At 32.8% G+C, this 20,160-nt stretch overlaps 1 protein-coding gene and 2 long non-coding RNA genes across 3 annotated transcripts; 2 read left to right on the top strand and 1 right to left on the bottom strand.

Moving 5' to 3' along the window:
- The first annotated feature begins 1,048 nt into the window (after positions 1-1,048).
- LOC131806467 (uncharacterized) lies at positions 1,049-7,530 on the top strand. Its single transcript, XR_009344050.1, has 2 exons — positions 1,049-1,995; positions 7,319-7,530. It is a non-coding gene; the product is annotated as an uncharacterized LOC131806467 (long non-coding RNA).
- Positions 7,531-14,628: 7,098 nt separating this feature from the next.
- Positions 14,629-15,121, bottom strand: LOC131805807 (uncharacterized). The gene is made up of 2 exons (XR_009343834.1): positions 14,939-15,121; positions 14,629-14,874 (listed from the first exon to the last, which is right to left on the bottom strand). It is a non-coding gene; the product is annotated as an uncharacterized LOC131805807 (long non-coding RNA).
- A 108-nt stretch (positions 15,122-15,229) lies between these two features.
- On the top strand, positions 15,230-18,108 carry LOC101895853 (casein kinase II subunit alpha-like). The gene is given in 4 exon segments (XM_059132114.1): positions 15,230-15,244; positions 16,999-17,782; positions 17,785-18,001; positions 18,003-18,108. Coding segments are annotated over 4 exon segments (1,107 nt in total). The 3' UTR covers positions 18,094-18,108.
- Positions 18,109-20,160: the final 2,052 nt, after the last annotated feature.

The raw sequence follows: 20,160 nt of genomic DNA, 5'->3' as shown, positions 1-20,160 counted from the left end.
GTCCAATAACAGTTTCGTAAAACTACATAAATACAGCCCTGAGGCTATGCTCGCATTCTGTCAGAATTTTTCAAAATTATAAGCAACAAGTTGTTTTCATTTATTTGATATTTTTTGTTTATTTTCAAAATGAGTCAAATAGCGCAAAAGATGAATAAAATGCCTTGATGTTCTCTCAAAAAAATGATAATCGGTTATCGTGGCAAAAAGTTTTACATCTGCGTGACGTTTTGCTTTGAAATGCGCATAATACTTTACATTTGGTCTGTTTTAGAACCTGCAAGAATGTACTGGTTTTGCAATTTTTTTCGATATCACTAAGGAACACAGCAATTGTGTCTAGGTTTGTTGGTATTGTATCGGTCCAAGTTTTAATGTAGTCCCCATAAAACGGTATTTCGGTGATTTTAGCTATATTCTCTAACGGATTTGACTAAAATTTGCTATTTGTAGTTCGTAATGGGTTTTACCACCGGTGACAGAACATTGTCTATATTGGTCCACGGCTTCATTTAGCTCTCATATAGCAACAGCCTGATACTCGGTATTTTGATAATTTAACCGCATCTTAAATACAGATACTTTTATTTATAAATGTTTTTTTCATTGCAAGATGAAGGATATTAAAAGTTCCGCCAGATCGATTTCTATTGTACGCAAATGACTCAGTTATGCTATGTTGCCAAATTTAATGTGGCGTCCTTAAAAACTTAACTTAAAAATACAGAATAAATTTGTTTCACATAATAAACAATCTTCGTTTTCATCATGGTCCAATAACAGTTTCGTAAAACTACATAAATACAGCCCTGTGGCTATGCTGGCATTCTGTCAGAATTTTTCAAAATTATAAGCAACAAGTTGTTTTCATTTATTTGATATTTTTCGTTTATTTTCAAAATGAGTCAAATAGCGCAAAAGATGAATAAAATGCCTGGATGTTCTCTCAAAAAAATTATCCAAAGTTTTCAAATGCTCTGTTCCAGAACTTGAAGAATCTACAAGTTTTGTATTTTTTTTTTGATATCTTGAAGGGAATATCGGTTATCGTGGCAAAAAGTTTTACATTCTTGCAGTTCTGGAACAGACCAAAAATGAGTCGGGTACACTTAAAAAAAATTGTAATCAGCTGATAGCTTTACCTTACAATTTTTCACAAATCGTTCTTTCAATTGACTCATTTAAATTGCATAAGTAAATAAACACATACATATGTTTTCAACACGTATATATCTGATCTTTTATTTACAGGGCCCTGGATGGGAGTATGAAACCAAATTGCCTGCATGGGGAGCATCAGATTGGAAAGAGATAAACTAGGCGGATACATAAAATAAAACATCTACAAATTAAAACATTTGTTTTTTAATTCATTACTTATATTACAATTTATATTGTATGATAAATATCAAAACCCTATACAAATTTAAATAAATTCTGCAAAACAAGCAAAAAATTATAAATGTATAAATTTAAACTTGAAACACGACGATGACGTGGCTTGCATGCGTTCATGCAGTAAAACACCAACGATGTTCATTTCAAAATTGAACTATTCTTCATTCGTGGATATTTCCTGTCTATTATCAATCCTATTAACTTGGACAAGCGTAGGTTATTTGATGTTAAGCATTTGATGACCACTAGACAGTGTTGCCAGCATTGAGGAATTTTCCCCAATTGGGACGAAAAATTCAAGTTGGGGACTTAAGGACTTAGCGGGGATCTTTTTAGAAAATTGCGGAAATTGTGAGGATTTTTTTTTAAATAAAAATTCTAACTACCTTACTTATTTTGATATTTACATTTGTCACACATACGTAACGCATCAAGAAAATACATTCCCCACTAACTAGATAAAGTTGTTATAATTTATACCAGATATAAGAAATGGATTTGCTATCTTGTTATCTCTTTCCATACTCTGTTTTTGCCTATAACACATACACATTGCGATTTGGAAAAAGAGTCTCGGTTGCAGTGATGTCAAAAAAGGTATATTTGTAGAACAGTTACATTGATATTTGCAATGAAAGTGCTAAAAGTTGCATGATTGTTATACATAGAAGGTGCCAACCAGCAATGCATGTATAGAACGAGTTTTTTCAGTTATGAACTCAGTATGATTTGCGTGGTATTTTGTTTTGTCCACATCATAATTAAGGGCAGATTGATTTCAGAATAGTAAAAGGTTCTTTTACACCTATTACCGTAAGAGGGGAAATATTCTTTGTAATTTAAATTATGCGTCGGAGACCCCATAAAGTCCATATTTTTCATCATAGTACTTAATCACAATTAAACAAATTTTCGGTCCCGTGCTACTTTCTAATATTCGTATTTTTTCCTGTTTCTGCCACAATTTCCCACCCAATGAGTACCCATTTAACATTTCGGAGTTTATTCCATTTAAACGTACATCCCAAATCTACGTTCCCAACCAATAGTTTCTTGGGGTTTACAAATTCAATAGAATACAAAATTTTCTTTTCTGACCACACATCAGTCGGAAAAGTGGACTTGCGGGTACACTAATGTGGGAAAAAACCTAAATAAATGCCTATGTGACAATTATCCGTAAGATGGCTCTCTACTCCAGGGTAACCTGAATGCAATTTTTTAGCCAAACCAATTGAAGAATGCGGTCAAGACCAATCTGAAAATTGAAAATTATATGCGAAGAGGTTTTCTACCCCTATAGAAACCAAGATGCCAAATAAGGGCCAAAAATATAAAAAAGGGTCCAAGACCCCGAAAATAGCTTAAATCATATGATGGTTATACCAAAACATGATCATTTTTGCAAGGATGGTTTCTTCTCAAATTACCAACATTTGCTGAAATTGTTATGAAAAATATGGTTAAAATGTAAAATATACTTTAAATCGGTTTGTACCCTTATCCGTGGATTATGACCCATATCATGACCTGCAAAAGCGATTTAAAGTATCTTGAAAGTTTAGGAAGAATTTCTGGAAGAATAGAAATCCTTTTCTTACTAAATGTCCAATTCGATCTACTATTTTGCTCCCTTTATATTCGATAGTTCACTGATTGCATTTAACATCGTACTGCGCACTCATTTTATTTTTAATATTATTCATTTAGAATTCAAAACAATAAAAATGTACACTTCAGTATAGTATGTCAAATTAAAAAAAATTCACGCCAAAAATATCTTTTTCATTCACATTTTTATTGGCATATTTTCACGCGATTTTTTTGTCATGATACCATTCCAAATTTGTATGAATTGCTAAAATCCGTCAAGCCGTTCTTGAGTTAAAAGCGTAGTATCTAACATAACTTTCTTTTATATGGTGAAAATAATTCTTTATTTTGTTCCCAAAAAAAAAAAAAACATTGAATTCAATATGATAAGCCAAATTGAAAAAAGAAAAAAAATCTTCAACTTGTTCGCGGTTTTTTACAGCAAATGTTTAAAGGTCCTTACGAAGTTTGTCAATAGAATATACTATTATTTTAAAATTCGATGCCATTGAAATTTTTTCTCGATTTTTCCCCGATTTTAGAAGTTTTGCAATTATTTTCTTTTTTCGTGATTTTTTTTTTAGCTATTTTAAAGTAGTAATCATCCTATAACTTTGGTTTGACCGCGTTATATTATTTCGACATCATCTATTCAATCTCGCCACTACAAAATTCTGTACTACAATTCAATAACACCTCGAAATATACATTTTAGACATCATTCACCGGAAATTTGGTATTTGAAGTTCGTAATGGATACCTAAGACAGAAAATTGTCTGTGCAGGTCCACGTCTTCGTATAGCCCCCATATAACGGTACCTCCCCATATTGGATATTTTGGTGATTTCAGCGACATTATTCACCGATTTTTTTCAAGTTTCGTATTTGAATATTGTAATGGCTCATGATAAAAGTTGCCTTTGCAGGTCCACGTCGTCGTATAAACCCTAATATAAGGGCTACATTCGGTATTTTTAAGATTTTAACAGAATTTTTAACGGATTTTCTTTTTTTGAAAATTTACAAATTCCTTGCAAATGGTGGACCGGCCCGACCGAACTTACAGCTTTTTTACTTGTTCTATTCTACGATCCAAACTGTAATAGCGATCTTTTACTTTATGTTGCAAATAGTGTATAGAAGACGGGTATTTCAAATTAAAAGGCTGCAAATGCGACATATTTCTCTATTTATGCCATGGAGAGAAAACGTTTCCTGTTTAATCCAACGCATAACAGTACGTGACATCCAACCAAATGCTCGATGTCTCGTCATGTGCTCGGTCAGACTCAAACCCATCGTCATAACACGCATTGACCAATAAATGAGGATGTTGAATAGTGTCATACAAATGTGTTCTTTCAAACAATAGCAAAAACATGATACAATAATCAATGAGAACGGGGATTCACAAAATGAGGAGGAAAACCCACGCTACCTGCATTTACGATTGCGCTTACGAATTCTTAGTAAAAATAATAATGTTCCTTAATAAAAAAATCCATTTGATTTCCAATTTTGATTATTGTGGAATACCATACATTTTTGCTCTGTTCCAGAACTGCAAGAATGTACAAGATATTATCGACAAACTTGCAAAACTAGTAGATTCTTGCTGTTTCTGAAACAGAGCATTTGTCCAACGTATACCTCTGGTATAAATTAAAAAAAATCTACTTTAATTCAGTTAAAAAAGAAGTTTAATAAAATATCAATAAAAAAACCTACTGTTTCAATACTGTTTCTGTACAAAATTACAAGAATACGCAAGTTTACAAGAAAAATATGAATTCATTCATATTTTTCATTTTATATTTCTAAATGTGTTTATTGCTTCACAATAACAACGCACGCACAAACTCTACTCTACCGTCGGTGTAACACACACACTCAATTTAAGCACACGTACACAAACGACACACTATTATGTTGATGACATGTTTCGCTGTCATTGTCGAAATACTGTTTTTTTTTTTTTTTTTTTTTTTTTTGAGAACACCATGTAAACAGTCGAGTAGATCATGCCATGGCCTTTGACAGTGACAGACATGAATCAAAATGGGGGTTGTTGATGGGTGCCAATGCCAATCAAATACTTAGCACACGATTGAGTAGACAAAGTCAGTGTGTCGTAAATAATACAGTTCGTACAATTCGTCTTGTGCTACTCCTTATTTCAAATCATAAATTATATTGCATTTTTTGTCACAGAAAACAAGTTTTGCGTAATTTTGGAAGGATGATATTTCCGTTTTTAAATATGATATATTATTGATATATTATTGAAAAATTACATTATATTATTTTGCCATGGCTTTGAATGTTTATCTACAATGTATCTACACTTTACAGAATGATATTATTGTTACGGCACAAATAACTGTTTATTAAATAAACAATAACAAGTGTAGTTGGAAATTACATAGCAGGTCTACTGGTGTCCGTCTGTTAAAAAACACCCAATCTGTGTGACGTTTTGCTTTGAAATTCGCATAATACTTTACATTTGCTCTGTTCTAGAACCTGCAAGAATGTACTGGTTTTGCAATTTTTTCGATATCACTAAGGAACACAGCAATTGTGTCTAGGTTTGTTGGTATTGCATCGGTTCAAGTTTTTATGTAGTCCCCATAAAACGGTATTTCGGTGATTTTAGCTACATTCTCTAACGGATTTGACTAAAACTTGCTATTTGTAGTTCGTAATGAGATTAACCACAGGTGTCAGAACATTGTCTATAATGGTCCACGGCTTCATTTAGCTCTCATATAGAAACAGCCTGATACTCGGTATTTTGATAATTTAACTGCATCTTAAATACAGATACTTTTATTTATAAATGTTTTTTTCATTGCAAGATGAAGGATATAAAAAGTTCCGCCAGATCGATTTCTGTTGCACGCAAATGACTCAGTGATGCTATGTTGTCAAATTTAATGTGGCGTTCTTATAAATAACTTAAAAATACAGAATAAATTTGTTTCACATAATAAACAATCTTCGTTTTCATCATGGTCCAATAACAGTTTCGTAAAACTACATAAATACAGCCCTGAGGCTATGCTCGCATTCTGTCAGAATTTTTCAAAATTATAAGCAACAAGTTGTTTTCATTTATTTGATATTTTTTGTTTATTTTCAAAATGAGTCAAATAGCGCAAAAGATGAATAAAATGCCTGGATGTTCTCTCAAAAAAATGATAATCGGTTATCGTGGCAAAAAGTTTTACATCTGCGTGACGTTTTGCTTTGAAATGCGCATAATACTTTACATTTGGTCTGTTTTAGAACCTGCAAGAATGTACTGGTTTTGCAATTTTTTTCGATATCACTAAGGAACACAGCAATTGTGTCTAGGTTTGTTGGTATTGTATCGGTCCAAGTTTTAATGTAGTCCCCATAAAACGGTATTTCGGTGATTTTAGCTATATTCTCTAACGGATTTGACTAAAATTTGCTATTTGTAGTTCGTAATGGGTTTTACCACCGGTGACAGAACATTGTCTATATTGGTCCACGGCTTCATTTAGCTCTCATATAGCAACAGCCTGATACTCGGTATTTTGATAATTTAACCGCATCTTAAATACAGATACTTTTATTTATAAATGTTTTTTTCATTGCAAGATGAAGGATATTAAAAGTTCCGCCAGATCGATTTCTATTGTACGCAAATGACTCAGTTATGCTATGTTGCCAAATTTAATGTGGCGTCCTTAAAAACTTAACTTAAAAATACAGAATAAATTTGTTTCACATAATAAACAATCTTCGTTTTCATCATGGTCCAATAACAGTTTCGTAAAACTACATAAATACAGCCCTGAGGCTATGCTCGCATTCTGTCAGAATTTTTCAAAATTATAAGCAACAAGTTGTTTTCATTTATTTGATATTTTTCGTTTATTTTCAAAATGAGTCAAATAGCGCAAAAGATGAATAAAATGCCTGGATGTTCTCTCAAAAAAATTATCCAAAGTTTTCAATATTCTTATTCCACAGCAAAACCGGTTATATCAATAATAATTTTTTAAATGCTCTGTTCCAGAACTTGAAGAATCTACAAGTTTTGTATTTTTTTTTTTTTTTTTTTTTTTGATATCTTGAAGGGAATATCGGTTATCGTGGCAAAAAGTTTTACATTCTTTCAGTTCTGGAACAGACCAAAAATGAGTCGGGTACACTTAAAAAAAATTGTAATCAGCTGATAGCTTTACCTTACAATTTTTCACAAATCGTTCTTTCAATTGACTAATTTAAATTGCATAAGTAAATAAACACATACATATGTTTTCAACACGTATATATCTGATCTTTTATTTACAGGGCCCTGGATGGGAGTATGAAACCAAATTGCCTGCATGGGGAGCATCAGATTGGAAAGAGATAAACTAGGCGGATACATAAAATAAAACATCTACAAATTAAAACATTTGTTTTTTAATTCATTACTTATATTACAATTTATATTGTATGATAAATATCAAAACCCTATACAAATTTAAATAAATTCTGCAAAACAAGCAAAAAATTATAAATGTATAAATTTAAACTTGAAACACGACGGTGACGTGGCTTGCATGCGTTAATGCAGTAAAACACCAACGATGTTCATTTCAAAATTGAACTATTCTTCATTCGTGGATATTTCCTGTCTATTATCAATCCTATTAACTTGGACAAGCGTAGGTTATTTGATGTTAAGCATTTGATGACCACTAGACAGTGTTGCCAGCATTGAGGAATTTTCCCCAATTGGGACGAAAAATTCAAGTTGGGGACTTAAGGACTTAGCGAGGATCTTTTTAGAAAATTGCGGAAATTGTGAGGATTTTTTTTTAATAAAAATTCTAACTACCTTACTTATTTTGATATTTACATTTGTCACACATGCGTAACGCATCAAGAAAATACATTCCCCACTAACCAGATAAAGTTGTTATAATTTATACCAGATATAAGAAATGGATTTGCTATCTTGTTATCTCTTTCCATACTCTGTTTTTGTCTATAACACATACACATTGCGATTTGGAAAAAGAGTCTCGGTTGCAGTGATGTTAAAAAAGGTATATTTGTAGAACAGTTACATTGATATTTGCAATGAAAGTGCTAAAAGTTGCATGATTGTTATACATAGAAGGTGCCAACCAGCAATAGTTGTGTTCCAGTACTTTTTAGTAGTAAAACTAGCAGAAGAGAGAACAGTTCGAAATGTCATTCTCATTTAGGTTTGCTCAAAAAATAAGGGAACGGAAAATTAGCAGAAATGCGATAAAATGTCAAAATTCATAATTCCAAAAGTAAACAGCCTAAATCGGACTGGTGAAACCTTACTGAATAGAGCGCCAACATTTAAAAAATGAGTATTGAAGACGATAAGTTAAAATTAATAATTTATAATAATAATTTATAATCTGATTCCTCATTCAGCCTGTCCTCTTTACTGCTGGAATCATCCAAAAGTGAATACGTCAGTTGCTCCATATTTTCTCATTTTGTTTTTTGCACGACAAATATTAGTTTTTCCTTTAGTTTTCAAGTTGATCATTTTCTTTATTGAAATGTATCAATACATTTTTCAACCTTGTTAGCCCTGCCAATTAAATGTCAAATTTACAATATGCACATTTTTGCTCGGCCAAATTCATTCTAATTAGTACTAATTTGCAGGTTCTGGAACACAACTAATGCATGTATAGAACGAGTTTTTTCAGTTATGAACTCAGTATGATTTGTTGGAAGCTCTTTTGAGAATAAATACTCAATTTTCAAATAATTCCATTTGCAGCAAAAATGTTGAGCCTACTAAAGAAATGTTAAAGCTTTATAATTATAAGAATTTACATAAACCAAATGAGACTGAATATGACGACGATTTGGAATTTGAAGTTTTTGACGTGGTTGCATTGCAACTTTAAAAACTGTAGTCCATGAAATTAAAATGATCCATTTATTTCTTATTTTCTATTTTATCTTATTTTACATGTATAATATGCAAGATAAACTAGTCTATGAATTGAATTATATGTACAAAAATATTTTTATACCCTCAGCCATATGGCTAAGGAGGGTATGTATCATTTGATAGGTCAAAACGTGCCAAGTCGAAAAAACGGTTTTAGACAATAGGATCTAGCGATGATCCAAATTTGGTGCATCCCTATACTTTTGTCAAACTTAGATCGAGTTTGGAGATGGGCAAAATCGGTCTACTCCATCAAGCAAAAGATCGAAATTTTGAAGTTCATAAAAAGCGAAATTAACATCCGATTCCATTCCAATTATATGTACAAAATATTTTTATACCCTCAGCCATATGGCTAAGGAGGGTATGTATCATTTGATAGGTCAAAACGTGCCAAGTCGAAAAAAACGGTTTTAGACAATAGGATCTAGCGATGATCCAAATTTGGTGCATCCCTATACTTTTGTCAAACTTAGATCGAGTTCGGAGATGGGCAAAATCGGTCCACTCCATCAAGCAAAAGATCGAAATTTTGAAGTTCATAAAAAGCGAAATTAACATCCGATTCCATTCCAGGCTTGGTACATCTAAATATTTCGATCAACACAAGATCTGTTATGAAGATATATATGATATATATCTGCGAAACCCTTCTGGTACAATTTGTATGAAAATGGAATACTTCGGTCGACTATATCTGGTACCTCAAGCACATTCCAACATTCTCTAAAATTTATTATATATTTCAAATAAAGTGAAGGAAGAAGCCAATATAGTCCAAACCGGGCACGTCGCAATATTTATATCATATGTATTCAGGTCCGACGTGAAATGGTCAATATTGATCAATTCCTTCTTAACCTACTCCATAGAGGGTAGACAATTTGAATAATCATAACAGAAGTCAAAATATATAAATGCTTGGGGATTTTTTTGGAGGAAATTGAATTAAATTTGAGGAGATTTGGGGAAAACGTTGATTTTGGGGACGAGAGACAGAAAAATACTGGCAACACTGCCACTAGAAGAATGGATAATTTCTTGTAAGATCATACTCCTTTTATACACATTTCCCTGCTTAAAACTACAGTAGCTTAAAAGGTAGTAGGGTTCAGAGATGTGAACTTGTGGTACTATTTACAGGGTTACATTTTAACCTTTAAGTTTAAATTTTTAAAAATTAGTGAAAACCTAAGCGCAATGCAATAAAAGAATAGTGGAATTCATGGTTAAAAATATAAAAGTAACTTAAAATAAATAAATTATAGTTGGTTTGCTTCAAGCTATATATTTAAGTTCACATCCTTAAGTAAATCGTCTTTGTACTTCGTCCGTAATGTCAAAGGTGTAAAAAATTATATTTTCCAAGGAGTGACATTTGTAATTGCCGCCTTTGCCGTAGTCTGCCAACACTACAAGAAATGAGGATGACGTCCTCCTGTTAAATCCACATTGCACAAAGATAAATTGCTTCACAAACAGAATAGTTAGTCCGCTGTTGTTTAAGAAAAAAATTTTTCCCTCAATCGAAGGTTATCATAATACACGTTTTTCAACTGTCCATAGGAAACATCGGCATTTGTAATAAAACATAACTAAATAAAATATAACTAAAACCGTTTGTCCCTCTTTATTTGCGTAACTGATAAATGATAGCTGATCACATACAATTGGTGTGTTCACGATAATTTATCATAACAGTATTTATTAAAAAATGAAAGCGCCATTTTCGTATAAATTTAGTGTTGATTCCTTCGGATGTCAACTACCCTACATTCGGTAAAAGACAATCAATTATTTATAAGACAATTACGTAGTTATGTTGAATTGAATAACCTTTAATATAAATATTACAATTTATTTTTAAGAAATTTAATTTTAATAGAATAATCTAAGGGATCGGTAGAGTACATCTATTATTTACAGACTTTGCCTGTCACAACATACGTAGTTCATTCGGTTTGTTTCTGATTTGCATTTAAAATGTCACTCACTATTTTGGATTAAAAAGTATACCTATATAGGCAATTCTCTTCCAGGAAGTATGGCAATTTCAATCAGAAAATTCAATCGAAATATTTTGCTACAGTCACTTAAATACCGAATTTTGGGAGGAACCGTTGTATAAGTGATATAGGATATCGTGGACCTATATAGACAATTCCATTCCAGGAATTAATGTTCTCTACTCGAACTTGAACTGCCTGCATACAAAGACAGATCGCTGCAAGAATTTACGCTAAATCCACTTAATTTACGCTAAAAAATATATATACATATACTTTGTTGGGTCTAAAATTATTATTTCGATGACTTACAAACGAAATGAAATATAATAGAAAATAGAAATACCTACATCAAATACGACGTTGCCTACAACTTGTATGGAGGGTATATTAAGTTCGTCATTCCGTTTGTAACTCATCGAAATAATCATTTTAGACATAACATAGTATATATGTTCTTGATCAGCGTAAAATTCTAGTTTAGCCCTGTTCGTCCGTCCGTCTATTGTAATCACGCTAAGGTCAAAACGAATAATTATAGGAAACTAAAATTTTGCGCATATCAGACTTTCGTCTGCAGGCAGGTCAAGTTCGAAGATGGCTTATATACCCATGATTCCACGAGCCCTTTTTGCGTCGGTTTGATATTCAGTAAAAATAACAACAAATGTTTTGATTTTCTTGTATGGGTGTGTAGCTGCTTGCTTTTGTGCGGTATTCGTGGTTGGTTCTGCACAGTAGGGTAAAACAGAAATTTATCACACTTTTGCAGAATACCTTACAGTTGGCGTTTTCAAACTGTCAATTTCCTTAACGTTGTTGATACTGCAGCAACTATAGTAAACTTCCACCTTCTTTTATAACCTCCACCATTCTATGGAAGGTATATTAGCTTTGTCATTCCGTTTGTAACTCCTGGAAATATTCATAATAGACCCTGCAAAGTACACATATATTCTGGATCAGCGTAGAATTCAGAGACAATCTAGCAATGTCTGTCTGTCCATCCGTCTCGATATCTTTCGAACGAATTGAGATAGATGGCTAAAATTTTGCATACATGCATAGTTTACCAGTAGACAGGTTAAGTTCGTAAGTGGGCCATCGGTACCTCCCGATAGTCGGTAATTCGATGATTTCAGCAACATTATTCACAAGAATCGTTTCAAATTTCGTATTGAAAGATCTTGATAGGTACTACAACCTATGGCAAATCGTATGCAGGTCCACGTCTTCGTATTGGCCCCATAAAACGGTACTCCCGTTATTCGGTATTTTCATGATTTCAGGGACATTATTTTTCGGAATTATTTCAAATTTCGTATTTGAAGTTCGTAATGGATCCTACAACCTATGACAAGAATTTTTGTATGCAGGTCCACGTCTTCGTATAGCCTTCGCATAGTCGATATTTTGACGATTTCAGCAACATTATTCACCGGAACCATTTTATATTTCGTATTTAAAGTTCGTAATGAATACTACGGTTATGATAAAAAATTTCGTAAGCATGTCCACGTCTTCGTATGGTCCCCATATAACGGTTTTCATTTAAGTGATAGTTTTCGGATTTTTTTTTTTTTTTTTGAAATATTTCAAGTTCCTTCCAAATGGTGGAGAGTATTAAAAATACGGCCCAGCCGAACTTAGCTGCTTTTTACTTGTTTTAAATAAAATTAGTTTCTGTCACAATGCACTACAACTCTTAAATCAGCACTGATTTTTTTAATGTCATTACCTAGCAGATTTTCTTCAGTTAATGAAATTCAAAATTTATCTTTGCCCAACTTCCACTAAAATCTTTTTTTTTTGCGAGTTCTACCTAAAATTGTCGAATACACCTCTCACCCGCTTTACTTGAGCTGCTAATACTGTCATTAGAAGTGTAGCTTATTTTGGACATATCGACGAATCACAATACCCTGTGTACAGTCTTGAGATTCCAAATTCAGAGATTAGGGAATTGTGGAATAAAGAATTGTGCACCTATGGTGAGTGTAAAAATACCTCACAACGCCCTACACTGAGCAGACTAATAGCTTTGATGTTGTTGACGAAAAATATAGTACTGCTTGCATTTCATATTTTATATATTTGTTTATTAACTAAAAGCATTGCCTTGATTTTGGTCTTATCATTTCTTTTTTCATAACATTGATTTTAAACAGCTGGTTTGTTTCTTTTGTGAAATAATTTATACAATCATCAACATTATAAATATCGAAGGAACGAGTAGCTGATAATATTGGAAAACAAGCTGAAGTAAAACATTTTAAAATGACTTTCCATGTGCCGAAGAGCAGCATTTGAGTGGTGTAGTGTGTATGCTAAAATTAAATGATAAATTCAGGAAAATATCGTTAGATGAATTCCATAGCTGACCACGCATTAGTGCACTTAGAGCTCGTCGAATGGGAGTAGGGTCTTGGACTACCTATAGTGAACGAACGGGAGTGAGAAAGCTTTCAGTCCTTGAGCGAAAAGAATGATTTGTGTAATCATCAATTGGACAATAATTCCACCTTTACTTTGTTTACAAAAATGCGTGGACTCAGAACGTGATTCTTTGGGAGGAAGGGTTTGGAAGGGTCTAATTCGTTTCTTTCTGCATGTTACAAACAAATGCACAGAGACATAATACAGTGTAGCGCAGGGTATAACAATAAGCTATTAACCTCAATAAATACCGGCATAACAAAGACTTCTTACAGGTTTAATAATTATTTATATTGGCAGAATAATATTTATTGAAAGACTTCATTTTGATTATATTCTTTAATGATTTAACACAAGGGTTGACATTTCTATAGATTAAACCAGACAGATGTTTGATATTAAAACAATTATTATTTCCTTATCAAAATGTTAACGATGATCGCATATGTTTGTGCATTTCTTTTCAGTTTAACATTATACGTTTCACAATGTGAAATCAACCGTAAGAGTACGCTGACCTTAGTTATTTGAATCAGTCACATATAGAGTATCGTTCAACAATAGTTAGTTATTCAAAAATTCGGTGAAATTACATGTTCTGCAAAGTATAGAGAACTTGTCAAATCATACCTCTTATTTAATGTGACGGAAGACCGTTTTTATACCCTCCACCTTGTAAAGGAGGATATATTAACTTTTTCATTCCGATTATAACATCCCCATACATTCGTCATAGACCCCATAAAGTATATATATTCGTATTCAAACTAAAGACAAGGGGACTGATGAGGATTGGTGGTTCCTTCCTAGACCTAGGTATACCCTGCTTTACCCCTGGTAAACATTACCATCTTATTCCACTAATAAACAAACGTTGTATTTATATAAACAACAATAATGGGATTTGCAAGAACAAATTCATATTCATATTCAGCATAAATTCTAGGTCGAATTAACGATGCCCATTTGTTGAAATCTAGGTACAGCCCACAATATTTGACGCAGAGCTTCAAAATTCGGCATAACAGTTTTTGGTTGGTTTTGAAAATGAAAAACCAAAAAATAAAAATGATATATATGTCCACGTTTTCGTATAACCCAATATAACGAAACCTCCCGATATTCGGTATATTGATGATTTTGCCAAATTTTTCCATGGATTTATATAAATATATCCCCAGTTACTGATGTATGCAGAAGATGTAATGATATTCTTAACACACAAGTCCGGTGAAAAACCAGTTTTATTGCAATATGAACTCAACAACCTGTTTTCATGGTGCTATTTAAATTTCATGGACTTAAATTTAAAAAAATGTAAACACATGTGCTTTTCACGATCTGTTCCTTTATCAACTGTGTATAATATTAACGGGAACATTTTAACATCCGTGAAATCCTTTGATTATTGGAACAGTGGCTTTGCATTACCGCCCTATACTAGCAGACTAAAATCAATTCGATTACCTACACTAAAAAATAGACGTATTATGTTCAATACCATAATGGCATATAAAATCTTAGATGGTAACGTACCTTCGGTCTCTCTTATTTCCTCTTTCAGAATTAATATCCAATTTAGATTAGGCAGGTATTATCAGTTTTTAAATATTGAGTTTCACCAAACTAATTACTCTATGGGTGAACCTATAAGTAGAATGTGTCTAGACTTCAATTCTTTGTATGATGTCGTAGATTTTGGTACTAGTATTGACATAACAAAATATAGAATAATTATGTATCTAAATGAGTAGCAATAAATTTTTTTCCACCGGCTGATGAAGTATTTTCTGTAGCTGGTATTTCAATGCCTACTAATTTTCCACCATGGTACGGATTATGGTGAGTACGCGATTCCTACGTAATGGAGAGGTCGCCCGACGGTCGGTTGGGGTGAGAAAGAGTGGCGTTGGGAACCTTCGAACGTTCGAAAAGAATATGGTATTTGTAGCTCATGATGGGTTCCAGCTCCAGTGGTGGAATATTGTACATATAGGTCCACGTTTTCGTATAGCCGCCATATAACGGTACCTCCCAATATTCGCTATTTTGACGGTTTTAATAACATTTATTTACGGATTTGTGTAAAATTGGCATTTGTAGTTCGCAATGGATTCCAGCTCCGGTGGCGGAACATTGTTTTTTAGCGCACAAATAACGGTAACCACCGATATTCGATATCTGGATGATTTTTGACATATTTTTAACGGATTTGTCTAATGCTATGTTCTCATTGCACTTTCAATCAAGTGGATCGCTCTCAGAATTAGGTACACGAATTAACCCGTTCATACGACATGATTCGTAATTCATAGTAAAATAATTCCTTTTTTTCCAATATTTTGTTTGTTTATTTTAATGGGAATTTAACGAAAATACATTAAATTCTCACTAATAGGAATAGAAGAAATTATTGTTTTTTTTTAACATTTATTATATCATTAATTTTAAAACTTTCATTCATGTTTTTAACTTTTTATGTGAATGTTGACATTTTGAACATATTTTTCTATTTTTAAATTCTGCTGCAGACACTTCTCAAACATTTTTTCTGCCGATAAAAATATTTTTAAAATATTGCCCCAGTTTTTGTTGGAAATTTCAACTCGTGGACAAAATACGTACCTCGAATGAGAGAGAAAACAGAATTTACATTGTAGTTTTCATTCCCAAATTTTTTTAAAATTTCATTAAATTTTTCTATTTTGAATTTTTAAATGTCATAATTTATTATTTCGATAAATGCTTCCATTTGTTAGGGTTGGCACACATTTCATCTTAGTTCTAAGAGTAATTTGAATGGAACAAAGGACAAAATTTTTTGTTCGCTCAGCAAATTTTGAGTGGTGAATTATGTAGATATTTCTTAGTTAATAGTCGTAATAGGTTCTAGCTCCCGTGGCGCATCATTGTATATATATTTTGATAATTCTAGTCACATTTGCCCATGAAATTGTTTCAAATTTGGTATTTAAGAAAAATTGGTAGATAACAACCCTTGAAGTGTAAAATCACCCATATAGGTTCCCTGTTGGTATGGCCACCATATAAAGACGTCATCCACTTTATTGTTTTTTGAAAAGTTTGAAGTGGAACATGTTTGAATCCAGATTCCTTTATACAAAAATGTTTTCTTAAACCAATGATGGAGAGTATTAACAGTTCGGTTCGGCCGAACTTAATATTTTTTACTTGTTAGTAGTATAGCTTCTAAAAACAACCCTTCTAACATTCTTACCAGACATCATAGACACTGCAAATAATACTTCAAGTGCCAACCGAAAAATATTACACCTTACTGATTTGGAGAACATATTATATACCAAAATGCTCGTAAGAGCTTCCACTGTCATTTGGCATTCACGGGTTCTTGAACCTTCTTAAATGGAGACTTCCAGAGCCAGATTTCCGTCCTGACCATCAGTTGAATATCACAAAAATGGGTTTACGCGGTTTGCTGAAAGTTTCCAAGTATACTACAACATCGCCTGAAAGTAATATAGGCTACATAATTTTTTAAATCAACTCGATATATTTCGACTATTTCAGGAGTAGATTATTAACCGGGTATTTTGAAGGGGTTTACCGTGTCCTAGGTCTTCACAAATATATACAGAAGCGAGGTCTACGAAATTCGATTTCATGGTATATTTGTGAGAATTCCACAAACGTCCCAAGGAGAAAACAAATATTTTCATAAAACACTGACTTTGTCGAGTGCCGCAAGCGTATATACGGATGTGAATGCACATAAACTGGATGAATATTTGGACTGTGAAAATTATGTCGTTGACTGGGTCAATCAACACGATTACCAATTAGTAAGGAAATTGGGCAGAGGAAAATATTTTGAAGTGTTTGAAGCTATAAAACTGACCAACATTAAAAAATGCGTTGTTAAAATTCTAAAGCCTGTTGAAAAGAAGAAGATTAAGCGAGAAATAAAAATTTTGGTAAACTTACACGGAGGCACCAACATTATAACACCGTTAGCCATGGTAAAAGACCCAGTATCACACACTCCTGTCTTAATTTTTAAACATGTTAATAATACAGATTTCAAGCAGATGTACCAAACACTAACAGATTATGAAATACGATACTACCTGTTCGTGTTGTTGGAAGCACTCGATTATTGCCACAGTATGGGAATTATGCACCGCGATGTGAAGCCTCACAATGTTATGATTGATCATGAAAATCGCACATTGCGTTTAATAAATTGGGGTCTAGCTGAATTCTATCATCCTGGCCAAAAGTACAATATTCGGGTAGCATCACGCTATTTTAAAGGGCCCGAATTATTAGTAGATTATCAAATGTATGATTACTCTCTGGATATGTGGTCATTAGGCTGCATGTTAGCATCAATGATTTTCCGCCAAAACCATTTTTCAATGGACATGATAATTACGATCGACTTGTTCGTATAGCGAAAGTCCTGGGCACTGAAGAACTGTATGCTTATTTGGATAAGTACAATATTGAATTAGATCGAAGATTCCATGATATTTTGCAAAGGCATTCACGCAAACGGTGGAAACGTTTTGTTCATTCCGACAATCAGCATCTTGTGTCGCCAGAAGCACTTAATTTTCTTGCTTTTACGTTATGATCATGTTGAGCGTTTAACTGCACGTGAAGCAATGGCTATTGTTAATGGCCAAATTAAGTCCAACAATCAACAGTAGAAATACTAATTAAATCAGCAAACAATATGGTGAAAACGTTTCAGATTTGGATATAGCTCCCATATATATTCTCGACCGATTTCGTTTATTTGATGCACCAAACACGATATGTATGTTCGAATCCAGTGAAATTTGGAATGTGTGACGGGATTTGACCAGAAAATAAATTTGCCAAATTATATTGAAATCGGTTCATATTCGGATATAGCTCCCATATATATTTTCGGCCGATTTTCCTTACTAATTGGTAATCGTCTTGATTGACCCAGTCAACGACATAATTTTCATAGTCCAAATATTCATCCAGTTTATGTGCATTCACATCCGTATATACGCGTGCGGCACTCGACAAAGTCATCGTTTTATAAAAATATTTGTTTTCTACTTGGGACGTTTGTGGAATTCTCACAAATATACCTTGAAATCGAATTTCGTAGACCTCGCTTCTGTATATATTTGTGAAGACCTAGGACACGGTTAATAATCTTACTGCTGAAATAGTCGAAATATATCGAGTTGATTTAAAAAATTATGTAGCCTATATTACTTTTAGGCGATGTTGTAGTATACTTGGAAACTTTCAGCAAAATCTGTTCAGCCAGGAAACAGGAGGTAGCAAAAGCCATTGAAAATAAAAACATCGCACAAAGCAATGTAAAAAAGTGATTAAAAATCAGTCAAAAATTGTATATGGTAAAACCTTTTCTAGTTTATATATATATATATATATATATATACATGCATGGTACAATGAAGAGAAGGTAGGCCAACTTTGAAAAAATCGCAAGTATACCTGTTTGGCTTGTAATACCTGTTTGGCTTGTAATGTCAGAATTAGTATCAAAACAATAAAAAAATCAAACAATTTGTTGCATTTATTTTGAATAAATAATTGAAAACCGCGAAAACTGAATAAAAGGTCAACACTTCTTTTCAAAACCAAGTTCTATATATCTCTAAAGGATTATTTCGCTACAAAAACTCTAGATTTTGTCGATGCATACGTTGAAATAAACATTTTGAAAACACCCGAATTTGAATGTTTTCTGAACAATTTTATATATATATATATATATATATATATATATATATATATATATATATATATATATATATATATATATATATATATTTTGTAAATATATATATATATATATATATATATATATATATATATATATATATATATATATATATAGATATATATATATATATATATATATATATATATATATATATGTGTGTGTGTGTGTGTGTGTGTGTGTGTGTGTATATACATCGGCCGATTAATGTTCTTACTTGCCAAAGAGGTCAGCTGAAAATGTGTACCTTCGGTTGGCCACCAGAACTCAAGCGCCGGCCATGGTGATGGTGTGGGCCGCCATACATCCGATGGTCGCTCTCCGCTCGCATTAATCGACCGTGGCTTCAGAATAAATGCCGAATATTATCGCGAAAATATTCTGGAGGGTGTATTAAAGGGCACGCAAACATTTTGCTCGCAGACCTTGGACATTCTAACAGGACAACAGGCTACCAGTAGAAATGACAGCAGTCTGAAATTGGTTGCAGTTTTTCCATCTCACTATAGTACGTCACCACCTTTCTTTTTTTGGTTTTGGTCTTGTAAGCCCCGAATATGAGTTAATTCGCCAGTTTTTTTCCATATGTAAGGAAAACAGAAAAAGTCCAGTATCAACATTCCCCTTTATAGAGGAAGATGCTTTACATTTTGAAACATGTTTGCAGTTTCCGGAACCAGTTCGTCAAGTTTCTGCTTTATGTCATTTAGGTCGGACCCGAAATTCAGACCCGCGAATTACAAGAGATTCTTGTTTTTGATTTTGATTCTATTATGGAGGCGTGTAACTTTGGGTCAGCAAGATATAATTGCTTTAATGTTTCTTTAAGTTCCTGATTTTAAACACACAGCCTGGCATTGAAGGCTTTAGTGAAAATATTCATTCTTAAAATATTTTTTAATAAATTTTCGATCGTGAATTCAATTTTTGTGTACCTGTTTTTTTCTCTCTCTTTTTTAAGTATACGGCCACGGTAGAATTAAGA

Source organism: Musca domestica, unplaced genomic scaffold, assembly GCF_030504385.1.
Source record: "Musca domestica strain aabys unplaced genomic scaffold, Musca_domestica.polishedcontigs.V.1.1 11, whole genome shotgun sequence".
Lineage (NCBI taxonomy): Eukaryota > Metazoa > Arthropoda > Insecta > Diptera > Muscidae > Musca > Musca domestica.
This window is presented reverse-complemented; position numbering and strand designations above follow the sequence as displayed.